At 38.9% G+C, this 10845-nt stretch overlaps 1 protein-coding gene across 8 annotated transcripts in view; it reads right to left on the bottom strand.

Moving 5' to 3' along the window:
* Positions 1–356: 356 nt before the first annotated feature.
* SPATS2L (spermatogenesis associated serine rich 2 like) overlaps positions 357–10845 on the bottom strand; it is a 107768-nt gene continuing 97279 nt past the window's right edge. For all 8 annotated transcript variants that reach the window (XM_075756262.1, XM_075756265.1, XM_075756261.1 and 5 more), the window contains 5 exons: positions 10472–10530; positions 6928–7037; positions 6286–6388; positions 2940–3157; positions 357–1794 (listed from right to left, as the gene is read on the bottom strand). In XM_075756262.1, the coding sequence (XP_075612377.1) occupies positions 1396–1794; positions 2940–3157; positions 6286–6388; positions 6928–7037; positions 10472–10530 (889 nt within the window). In that variant the 3' untranslated portion in view covers positions 357–1395. The remainder of the gene's footprint in view (positions 1795–2939; positions 3158–6285; positions 6389–6927; positions 7038–10471; positions 10531–10845) is intronic.

The raw sequence follows: 10845 nt of genomic DNA, 5'->3' as shown, positions 1-10845 counted from the left end.
ATAAACTTTTAGAGATACTCAAGTGTCCGGCTCTTACTGACCTCAGTAGAAAATAAACTTTTTTACACCATTCTGATTCTGACCATTAGGCAGCTAGCTCACTTGATGCCAGATCTGGATTCTGACACCTTACTATGTTAAATAATAACTTATATTAAAAGTATGTCCAGGATGGAGGTGGCTCTCACAGGAAGGTTCTGTTCCATGCACTTGTGGCATTAGAATCTAGCTAAAAACAAAAGCCTCGTCCTATCCAAACTGTGCTGAAAGCCTCCCACTGATACCAGTTGAATTAAGCAAGTACAATTTGAATAAGGTCATAAAGGTTATGCACTGCAAAGCAGCAAACACCAGAATGTTTTAGAAAAAAGATTTTAATTTTTTGGAAGAAACAGGTTTTCTGAAATACAGAATCAGAACATTAAGACTAAGTAAGATTTTTACTGTAATAGAAAACTCGGAAGGATGTAGTATCTGCTCAAATATGTACCTCCACATTCTGCTGCATGTTGCTGTAACAAATTTATTAGTCATAGCTCTTGTTATGGATAGATGGTTCCTACAGCAAAAATATAAAAAAATAATTTGGATTCAAGTCTAGAATACCTGCAACTTTTCATATGCAAAAAAATAAATCCAACTAGTCATAGAAAAGTGGCTGATGAGGATGGAGAATAGGGCTGTGCATCTGAATAGCCATGACTATATACATTCCAAACTTAAGAAATGAGCAGTTTTCCTCAGCCTCATAAAAATAGTTTGTCAATGAAAAATACCAATATGTAATACATTTAATACAATTTATACTTGAATTTAAAGATCTCAGATTATGGAATAATAAGCTAAAATCAAATGTACTGCTCTTTCAAATGTTCTTGTATATAACAATACTCTCTGTGTATACAGTGTGCATGCATGTACGTGTATACACGCACAGAAAGAGGTGTATAGAGATTTGCAGAAAAATTCTATAGGATTATCTGATTTCATTGCAGACCACAGCATACAGACTTCCTGGGATCCTTCTAACACTGGCAGCTCTACAAATCAATAATATTGTCTGGTATTACCACATATCTACAACAGACCTTTTGCTATTATGAATTTAATTATCAATTTATTTTTCCAATCTAGATTTCATTTTTCTAAGAAGTAAATGCTGCTTTGGTAAGATTCTGTACTGTCATGACAAAACAACTGTGAATGTATTGGGCAAAGCCTTGAAAGTATGAATTAATCCTGATAATTAGTAAGGAATAAAGATACCAACAAGTTTTAAGCAGCAACAGATTTAAAATGACTATGTTCTGACTTATTTTCTTCACCAACAAGCATCTCGAGCAAGAAACTAAAATGAAGAGATTAAATTTCTCTGCCAGCCATCACCATGACATTTTAAGCCACCAAAGTCACAGCTGGCACGGAAAGAACAGTGGCATCAGCAGAGACCTCCATCCTTGTGGGGCATAAATTGCATTGCGACACCCTGCCAACACTGCCTTGGAAAGGCCTGTGATCTGCCGCGTCTGGTGTATGATGCTTTCGTCGGGTCTTGTCTGAATGCGTCGGATTCTCTGTGGTCCTTGAAGTTGTGGACTGCTCTTGATTTTTCATAGCTCCTTTATTTTTAGATCTGAAGCTGTTATGCTGCTGTCTTCTGTGTTCAGACCTGGAACCGCTCTTTGTATTATTTTGATCTGCCTCATTACTGGCACCTTGTGACTTAAGAGATCCATTGAGCCGGATGTTTTGGTGCTGTGGGTTGAACCTTCGTCTCTGGCTAGAAGGCCCATTCTACCCAGAAAGAAATTGGGTAACCGTTAGGTCAGCTGAACGTTTCCCACAGGACAAGAAATACAGCAATCAGAATTAACAAAAATTGCAGAATAAAGTTTTCAGTGTAACTAGGAGAGGGAAAACACTATACAGTTTTGATTGTTGCTGGAGGTCTCTATTTATAACACTTAAAAACTGAACTAGGAGTAACATATTACATCTGAGTAGCCTGGAAATATAGATGGCAGGTTCACCACTGATGCCAAATTACAATCTGCCATGATTCAAGAGAATATGGAAAAGGGAATGAAATACTAGACATCTCAACAGCAGCAGTTAAGAAGCACTGAAGAATTTGATACTGACCGATTTTTTCCAAAATCATGAAAATACATTTCCTAGTAAAGGATTGTGTAAATACTACAGTAAGACTGCAGGAAGAACAGAAATTCAAATGTAAATTAAAGTTAAGAATCCATGTGGTGGGAGAGATGTCCATTGTGGTATCTTGATCAGAGGAAGCTTTGATCCTTAGTAGGAAGTGGCTGAATTGCTTTATTTGCAAGACTGCCAGAGCAGTTGATTCTATACATGTGCTGACATCATGTAACGCTCCTACGTTTCCCTTCAGGCACCTACTGGAGCCTAAAATTCCTAGTGGGACAAAGCTCAGATGAACTTCAGTGGCAGCTTTACCTAAGCACAACAGTACAGCTCTTATAATGAAATAGCTATCAATATAGCACAATACTGTATCATACAGCTTCTGAAATAATGTGCTTTTAAACCTGGCAGGATTCCACTTTCAAAGTCTATCTAATAATCATGCTTCAACAGCACGTCAACTGTTTCTCCATCGTAGCATGTAGGGCAATTAGCTAGCATGGAGGGTTTTTCTTTTGCAGTCTATTAACTGCCGCTAGTCACTTCTGAACATCAGACAGCGGTCTTTGCTGGTATGGCATTTCTGGTATTTCCACCTTGTATGTTCACACTGCCTTGAAAACAAAGCTGGAAAATATAGACTTGTGTACTTTCAAAAATTATTAATTAAATATATGGACTGCAAATCAGTATTTGATTTTCTATTAAGAACTTTCAGTGCTGCATATTTTCCTGAAATTTTTGAAATAATTTAGGTTAGTTCATAACTGGTTTCTTACCTGCTTATTTGTTGGGATTCCGTGGGAAGATTCTGTAGGATTGGAAGAAGGATGACTTTGTACTTTAGTGTTGGCTGGTTTATTATCAGAGTTCTTGGCATTACTAGAGGACTTCCGGGTGTGCGTATTTTGCTTGCCAGTTGTTGCATACGAGGTCATTGAAGACAGCACTGAACTACATGGTGTTCTTGAGGAATAGTTGTTCTTTGGGTGAGAAACTATAAAACAAAGTATTCTGTGTTATCAGTTAAATGAGCAACATCTAAACATAAGGCTGTATTCTTACCCTGCTTACAGTTAATTTTGGTAGCATCCTTCTAGCCTTACTTTAGCTAGTGAAGTAAGCTAGGTGATTAGGGTTGGAATTAGGCCATAGCGCTTTACTTTGGTGAAAATGCCTGATCATGAAGCACTTCTGGAGACAAAAGAGCCAATGTGGCGGAACTGTGCTAAAACTGGAGGGAGCCTGGCAGAAGGCAAGGCTTTGGTCATCCAAGAAAACTTTTCAAAATTCCTGGTTTGCTTGTGAACTTTTAACCAGTTGAGCTGAGGAGACGTGCTGTCTGGACTGCCGCACGCACTGCTGTCCTATCAATAATGCTCCTAACAGGAGTCTTCAGGCAACAAAGGAAGAAGCACAGGAAGGAAGTGTGTGGTATGCCAGTAAGTCTCTCGACTGCTGAAGGTCGAAGGAAGTTGTGCCTGCACACCACAGACTAAATTTGATTCCAAATTATTCTTTGATCATGGAATGCTGAAGAAGCTGACATTTGCTATTACATGTACTAGCTACGACACAGGTAACAGTCATGAAAGCTTCCTTAGTATGTCTAAGTATTTATTAAGAAGGAAGAAAAAAAAAATGTAGTGCCTGTTGCTCATTCCTCTCTAAGAATACGGTTAACAAAGGTTCTTCTGACCATGGATATCTATAAAAACTGAAACTGAATGCAATGCACTAATCCACTTCATGTAAATCATGGTAGTCAGCACCATCAGGAACCACTATTGCTCATCTCAGTATATTCCTGCTCCCTACTTCTTAGTATTTTGAGACCGGCTGATTTCTTAACCACTTCCACGTCTGGATGTGAAGTGCACCAAACAAATCCTTGATTCCTACCTCTTTGCACTTCCACAAGCTCTTCAAGCTGCCTGCTTCTAAGCAGTCTCAAAGAGTATTCTGAGGCTATTGAAGTAAAATTCTTTATTTTAATTTGCTGTTCTGATTTTTCTGATTCTGGAATTTTCCTGTTTCCTTTTGATACAGATGACAAACCAGAAGCTCAATTCAGTGAGACACCTGTTGTTTTATCTAAGAGGTACTTCTATTTTTCCACTTTTAGCACAAAGAAAGAAAATAATTTTAGCAACTGAACATCATCTGTTAGTTTTTTTGAGGCTCTTATTCACTTACAGCAACATCAGCTATTTCTCCCACTAGGTGTCCTCTTCAGAAAAACAATACAATGATCTGCACAATGAAAGAAATTTTCTGTCCTATGTTCAGCGACGCTGGCTGTCACTGAACTCTCTGCTCTCTCTTGTCTAAACCAGAATGCTGCACGTGGAAGCCCACATAAAAATCCAGGTGCTTGTAATAAAAATGTATTTTTTACAAAAAAGATGTACAAGGAAGGGGCACAACCCACCATCAGGCATTCTGGATATATGTCAGTCCAATTATTTTTGATTCTTCCTGTCCTTCTTTATGCGTGTATGCTGCCTACCCTCTTCTCACGCAAGAAAATGGCTTCCTTGTACAAGCTCTGTGGTTTTGGTTATTGCTTTTGTTAAAGCCCTCAACAGTGGCTGTTCTTAGCTGTAGGCCTGGTATAATCTCTGTTTGAGGGGTACTCGCAACTCCTCGCAGGGTACGGGCCTCATTGTGAGATGCTCCAAACATAAAAATCTTTTGCACTGAAAATCTCTTATTAAATACATGCCAACAGCATGAGTTGCTCGTCCAAGGTCACTGAGGGCAGATTAGAGCTAAGTTCTTCAGACAGCCAGTGCACTATCTGTCAATTGTCAAATGGCACTGCTTCCTTGCTAATAGCTATTCTTTTGACTTCACTGACCTGATTTCAACAGGTCTGCAAACTAAGCTTAAGTAATGCTTTACTGAACTGAAATATAAATAACTAACTTGCAGAATTAACTGCAGCTGGAAGTAATTTAGGAAAGTAGTTCAAGGAGTTTAAAAAAATAGTCTATGGTTGTATCAATAGCAGCTGTGGTTATATTAGGATAATCTTTACAGAATTTTCAATCTCTTAAGCTTCAGGGTATGAGAGAGGGTCTATGAGGTGACTGTGAACAATTAGATACGTTACTGGGCAGCTTATGCCTTCCTTTGAAACATCCTGGGTTGGCTTCAATGAGAGACAGGATATGGGGTTAGATGGATCTTCAAAGTGTTCTGCAAAAGCAATTCTTATAGTCTAATGAATTAATCTGGTTACACTTCAAAAGAGTCAGTTCTTTTGCTGTGCAGTCAGAAGATCGTATTGGCAGACTGTGTGACATTTTTTCTTTTTTTCTATTTCTAGTAACTCCTTGAAAACATTCTTCTTCCCAAAACTGTTTTCCTTCCGCCAAGATGCACTAGTTCAGTATTGTGTTAACAGTTTTTCTCCAGAGTGATGACACTCATGGGATATGATGGGACAGGGTAACATTGTGGGCAAAGCATTACAGCATTTACTTTTTTTGCAGGGGCGGGGGGGAAAGCATGACAAAGATGAGCAATAGGCTATCTCCTATTTTGCAACAGGGACGTGATACTTGAAGCAGAAAATGAACATGAATTTCCAAACAGAAGGGCAGATGATTTGGAAACAGGAACATTTGGGACTACCTTTAGCTCCTGAAAAACCCAGTGAATACTGTTATAAAGCTGGGGAGTTACTCCCTAGCAGAAGAGATCTGAATTGGTCTCATAACATTATGCTCACACAGAGAGGCTTCTGATTTACTAGTTATTCATATATTACTGAATTTGAGTGCTCCCCAGAGCTGACTTTTATTTCCACTTGGAAATCCTGTTTAGATGGAAAACTCCAACTGGTCTGAGTAATACCTGGAAATCTCTGACAAAGAGGGCACTGTGCACATGTGGATGGACTGTGCAGCACATGTACAGTGACTCCAACATGCTGCATACTGCGAAGTTGACTTGTACATGTTCAGCAAGCCTGCTGCATCCAGATACACCATTCATGTCAGGCTTGCTGCACACACACACCAGCAGTACATATGCCATTATTTCTGCTGGCATTTCCTGAACAGGTATGTGGAACACTATGTTCTGAGAACTTCAGTGTGAGAAATCACCAGCACTTACTTTCTCCACAGAGCTGAATTTGGGTCTTCAGCTGTTCTGTATCACAGGAAAATCGGGCAGACCTGCCCAGCTCTTCATCATATTTCCGTTCACTCACAAAGTGCTGCAAAAATACAGACAAATTAACAGTGATTTGCATTCTGAGCAAAAGACTATATGGATGGTACAGAAACCAATCGATACTTTCCTTAAGTTCACTTTAAGGCTCAGAAAACTCTTGATCCTGCCCTGTACACAGGATCTCTATGCAGAACCAAGTATTTTCCCATCCTTACCAAATTACACGTGTCTCAGCCCAGCGATGGGTGGATCACTCCCACACTTGGGAAGTGGGTCATTTCATCAGAGTATATGCATTTGATCACTGAACCCAAAGCTATTGGGTTTACTCATTAACTGAGTCTGATAAATGATACACAAACAGCAAAGCTCTTTACTGCTACACTTACGAGGGGATAGCTTACACTTCTCTGATAGCATCGGTGCACTGCTCAGAGGTGCTATAAAGCTTTAAGATAATTATCTCCAAGGAAAGCTAGTTACGCTTTGGCCCAGGGTAGGAATAAACAGCCTGGGAATGTTAACATGACAGCTCTTTCTTGGCAAACAGTTAAGATACCCAAGCAGAAGTGAATGCCTGACCTTAATTTCAGCCCTGAGTTCAGACAGTTGTGCTTCAGCCATCTGACTGGCTAGGTCTGTCAGTTTCTTCAGCTCCTCAGCTTTCTTCTGCCGAGCAGTCAGGATTTCCACTGCCAAATACCAATAGTCAATAATTAATGCTAGGAAGGTAAATTGCTCTGTAATTCATTACTCTTTGGGCATTAACACGGTACATCCCATGTGAGACACACACGCATCTCGCATGCCTGACTTCAACTAGACTTCCAATATGCTGCATGCACAGATTAAGTCAATCAGCGTATTTAACTGAACTGCCTGACATTGAAAAAGATCTGGAAATGGGATAGCTGTCAGAAAAATCAAAGTTAAACCAATCTTCAACATTTAGACAAACAGGGGCAGAGGCATGTTGGTTTGAATTTTCCAGTGCTCTATTTTTAAGCAAAAAAATCAGGGAGCCTTCCATGGAGACATGGAAAGAAGCATTACACGGAGGCAACAGCCTGTTTCTGAAGAAACAGTATATTGTATTTACACAGGGGCATTTCAGTTCCTCTGAAAAAAATCTGTTCCTATATAGTTTACGTTAAAATCATCAGCATTGCAATTTTGCTTTCAAGTACAGAATATACACAGTTGCCATTTCTACAGCAAAGCAGTATTACAAAGGCTAATAGTCTTTATGAAAAAATACTACTCACTACTGCCCATCTGGTATATTTTATATAAGGAAGGGGTGAACAGTTACATTCTTATAGGAAAAGATTAATCATGAACCACAAAGCAACGATCTGATTATATGCAGGATAATCTGACATTGCATATATTTAATTTTCCACCAAAAGTGTAAACTCTGTTACCTACATGGCGACTCAATATAAAAGCAACAACTGATGAATTGGCTGGTCGGATCAGCACTCATGGCAGAGAGGAAAGATAGCATTTAAATGTAAATAAAAATCATAGTTTTTTGTCTACAGCTTGTGCCTCCAGTCAGAGTGAGTGGTAGTAGTTGCAAACTATGCTAAGACCACTGACTCCATTACAGCTGTGGAGACTATGGCTTCTTTGCCTTCTTTTGCCATAAATTTCCAGAGCAGACTTGGCAAGTCAGCTAACTCACTCATACTTTGTAATGCCATTTTTTAGGTAAGAATTAATGATATTTCACAGAGAGTTTGTTTCTCAAGCCATTATCATTTATTTAATCAGATGGCACCTTCTTTTGAAAGTATCATAGAATCATACAATAGTTTGAGTTGGAAGGGACCTTTAAAGGTCATCTAGTCTAAGCCTCCTGCAATGAGCAGGGACAACATCAACTAGATCAGGTTGTCCAACCTGACCTTGAAGGTTTCCAGGGATGGGGCATCTACAGCCTCCCTTGGCAACCTGTGCCAGTGTTTCACCAAGTACAGCATGGTCCAGCAGGCACAGGAGGCAGAGCTACGGCTGTGCAGCTCTGTGGGAGCAAACCATCTGACAGAGGAGCATGTGTCACGTACAGCAGGGAAGGCAGAGGGTGGCTACGGTTCCTTTAGCCCTGTTGGTGAATCTGTATCTACATTATTGCTTATGCTAAGAACAGGTGTGTATCTATCTCTCTAGCTGATCTTTTAATTTCATTTTGCGGAATACAGTCTACAAGTCTGAGAAACTTTTATCAGATTACATGAGCTAGTTTACTAGCTGGTTTTCTTTGTCCAATAGTTCTGCTTTATTGCTTATTCTAGGTAATACTAATATTGTTTCTCCCCAATGCCAGCATCCCCTTTGCTGAAGCGACTGCCCAAACCATATGAACTCATCTCATACTGGCACTTATTATGCATGAGATGCCATTTAAAAAAAAACAACCTGAAATTATCATATTTGGAAATTCTCCCAGTATTGACAGTAAGATTACCCACTGTAAAATAGCCCTCCAATGCAGCAAAGAGATGTGAACATAAATAATAATGTAAATCTTGATTAGCATGTTACGGTCTTACAACAACTTTCTGCCTAAAGTTCTGAAGGCACTTTACAAGCCTACAACAGCCTTGAGAGACAGCAGAAACTACATTATTAAAGGTAGGTACAAGGGCCATCCAGTGTCACCTGTGGAGTCGGCAGGAAAGCAGGGAAATGGAACCTACCATGAGCAAATGCAGCACTTCACATGCCTGTAGAGAAGAATTAGGTTTACTTTCCACAAAAATTACTACTATACCTGGCCAAGATTAATGAAGGGGCCCTATGATACCATCTGCCCTGGACGGTGGATTTCCAAAATGTGGTTTTGTTTATGCAGTTAGGGCTTAGATCCACATTTGCTGATATCACTAGGAATTTTACCACTGGTTTTCCTGGGACTAAGTGCATGCCCTGTAGCTGACTATGGCTGTCTGGTCTCTGCAGGTAACAAAAAAGCTGCTGCTGTTTCCATCCACAACTCCTCCCCAGAATAACACGGAACTCCTAATCCACATCTATTTCATGTTAGTACTAGAAAAGTTAGCATACAAAATTCCAAACACAAGCTAATGCCATTCTTTGCTGTAACAACTCATACCTTTTAGTTTTCACGCATACGCAATGGCAAGAGACTTAGCTAGCAACGGAGGATTTAGATTATATTTTTTAATAAAAAGTTAACTAGTATACATTTGTGAACTAAGTACGAGTTCTACATGCAATGAAGCATTCAACAATGTTACATATATTTGTGACCCTCCTTGGAAGGACCTTAAATTCACAAATCAATAAAAGGATCGTATGCATACATAGCAGTGATATTTTCATCTGCCAGGCAAAGTATCATTCTAACATTACTTTGGTTACTCTTCAGTTTCTTGCTTAGCGCTCTCTATTGAAACACATCCCCTTGATTACTGGGCCATGAATACCGTATCTCAGGTGGGGTATAAAACAGAGATTGTAGTATCCTACCACACGGCTCACCTTGCTTTTTTTTTTTCCCCCCAAACCAGAATATATACACCTTACCTATGCAAAGAACAGATTATATGAATGCCTGGAATCAGATCATTAAGATTATTAAGAAAACAGACTGCAGTAACCATCTAGGGTTTTTTGTTGTTTTTTTTTTCCTAATTGTTCTAATTCATAAGCTAGATCACTATCCCTAAAGCTATGCAGGGCCACACAATAACCTATTCCCCTAGCAAATTCCAGTATTTTAACTTGTATATGTAATTTAAGCAAGTAAACAGTGATTAAGAAATGGAAACAAAGTAATCAACAAACCATAGAAATAAGGGGAAAAAAAAGTGGTCAAAAAGCAGAAGTAAGCATAAGGAATAAATAATTTAAATCTACCTTCATATGAACTTTTGGTTTACCTTAATTTCATAATATTGAATTTTTGATGCACAATCCTTATAGATAGAAACTATACAGAAACTATCCTGGAATATCAAAGACTTATTTGATTGTAAACACATACAATGAAAGATGCTGAAATGCTGCTATCCAAATTTGTGTACTGTGTAATTTTCTGCCAAACAAAACAAATGTTTCCATCAGTATTCCAAAAGTTCCCTGTGTATTTTTTACTTACTGGCTTCTTCTTTAACTTTATCAATTTCTGCCATTAATGACACTTCTTTGTCAACGATGCTAAAAAAAGGAAAAAAAGAAAGAAAAAAACCACAATTTAATTCATGCTAAAACTCCATCAAAATCAAAAGCTATAGCTACACAAAGATGTCAGACCTTAGTTATGGGCAGTTTTCAAATTAGTAAGACTTTAAAAATGGAAGCTGAAGAAACAGCTAGGCAAACTGACTACAAGAAATTAGTGATTATCAGTATATGCTGATTTACACAAACATCTTATTGGCCTGTCCATGTGTCTGCACTGGTGTGGAAGTCACTCTGATTTACCTCTTCAGCACTGCCTAGGCACAGCAGTCCTCAAATGACTAAACAGCC

Source organism: Balearica regulorum, chromosome 6 (assembly GCF_011004875.1).
Source record: "Balearica regulorum gibbericeps isolate bBalReg1 chromosome 6, bBalReg1.pri, whole genome shotgun sequence".
In the NCBI taxonomy this organism is placed as follows: Eukaryota; Metazoa; Chordata; class Aves; order Gruiformes; family Gruidae; genus Balearica; species Balearica regulorum.
Note: the sequence above shows the minus strand (reverse complement) of the source record. Positions and strands in the feature narration are given on the sequence as shown.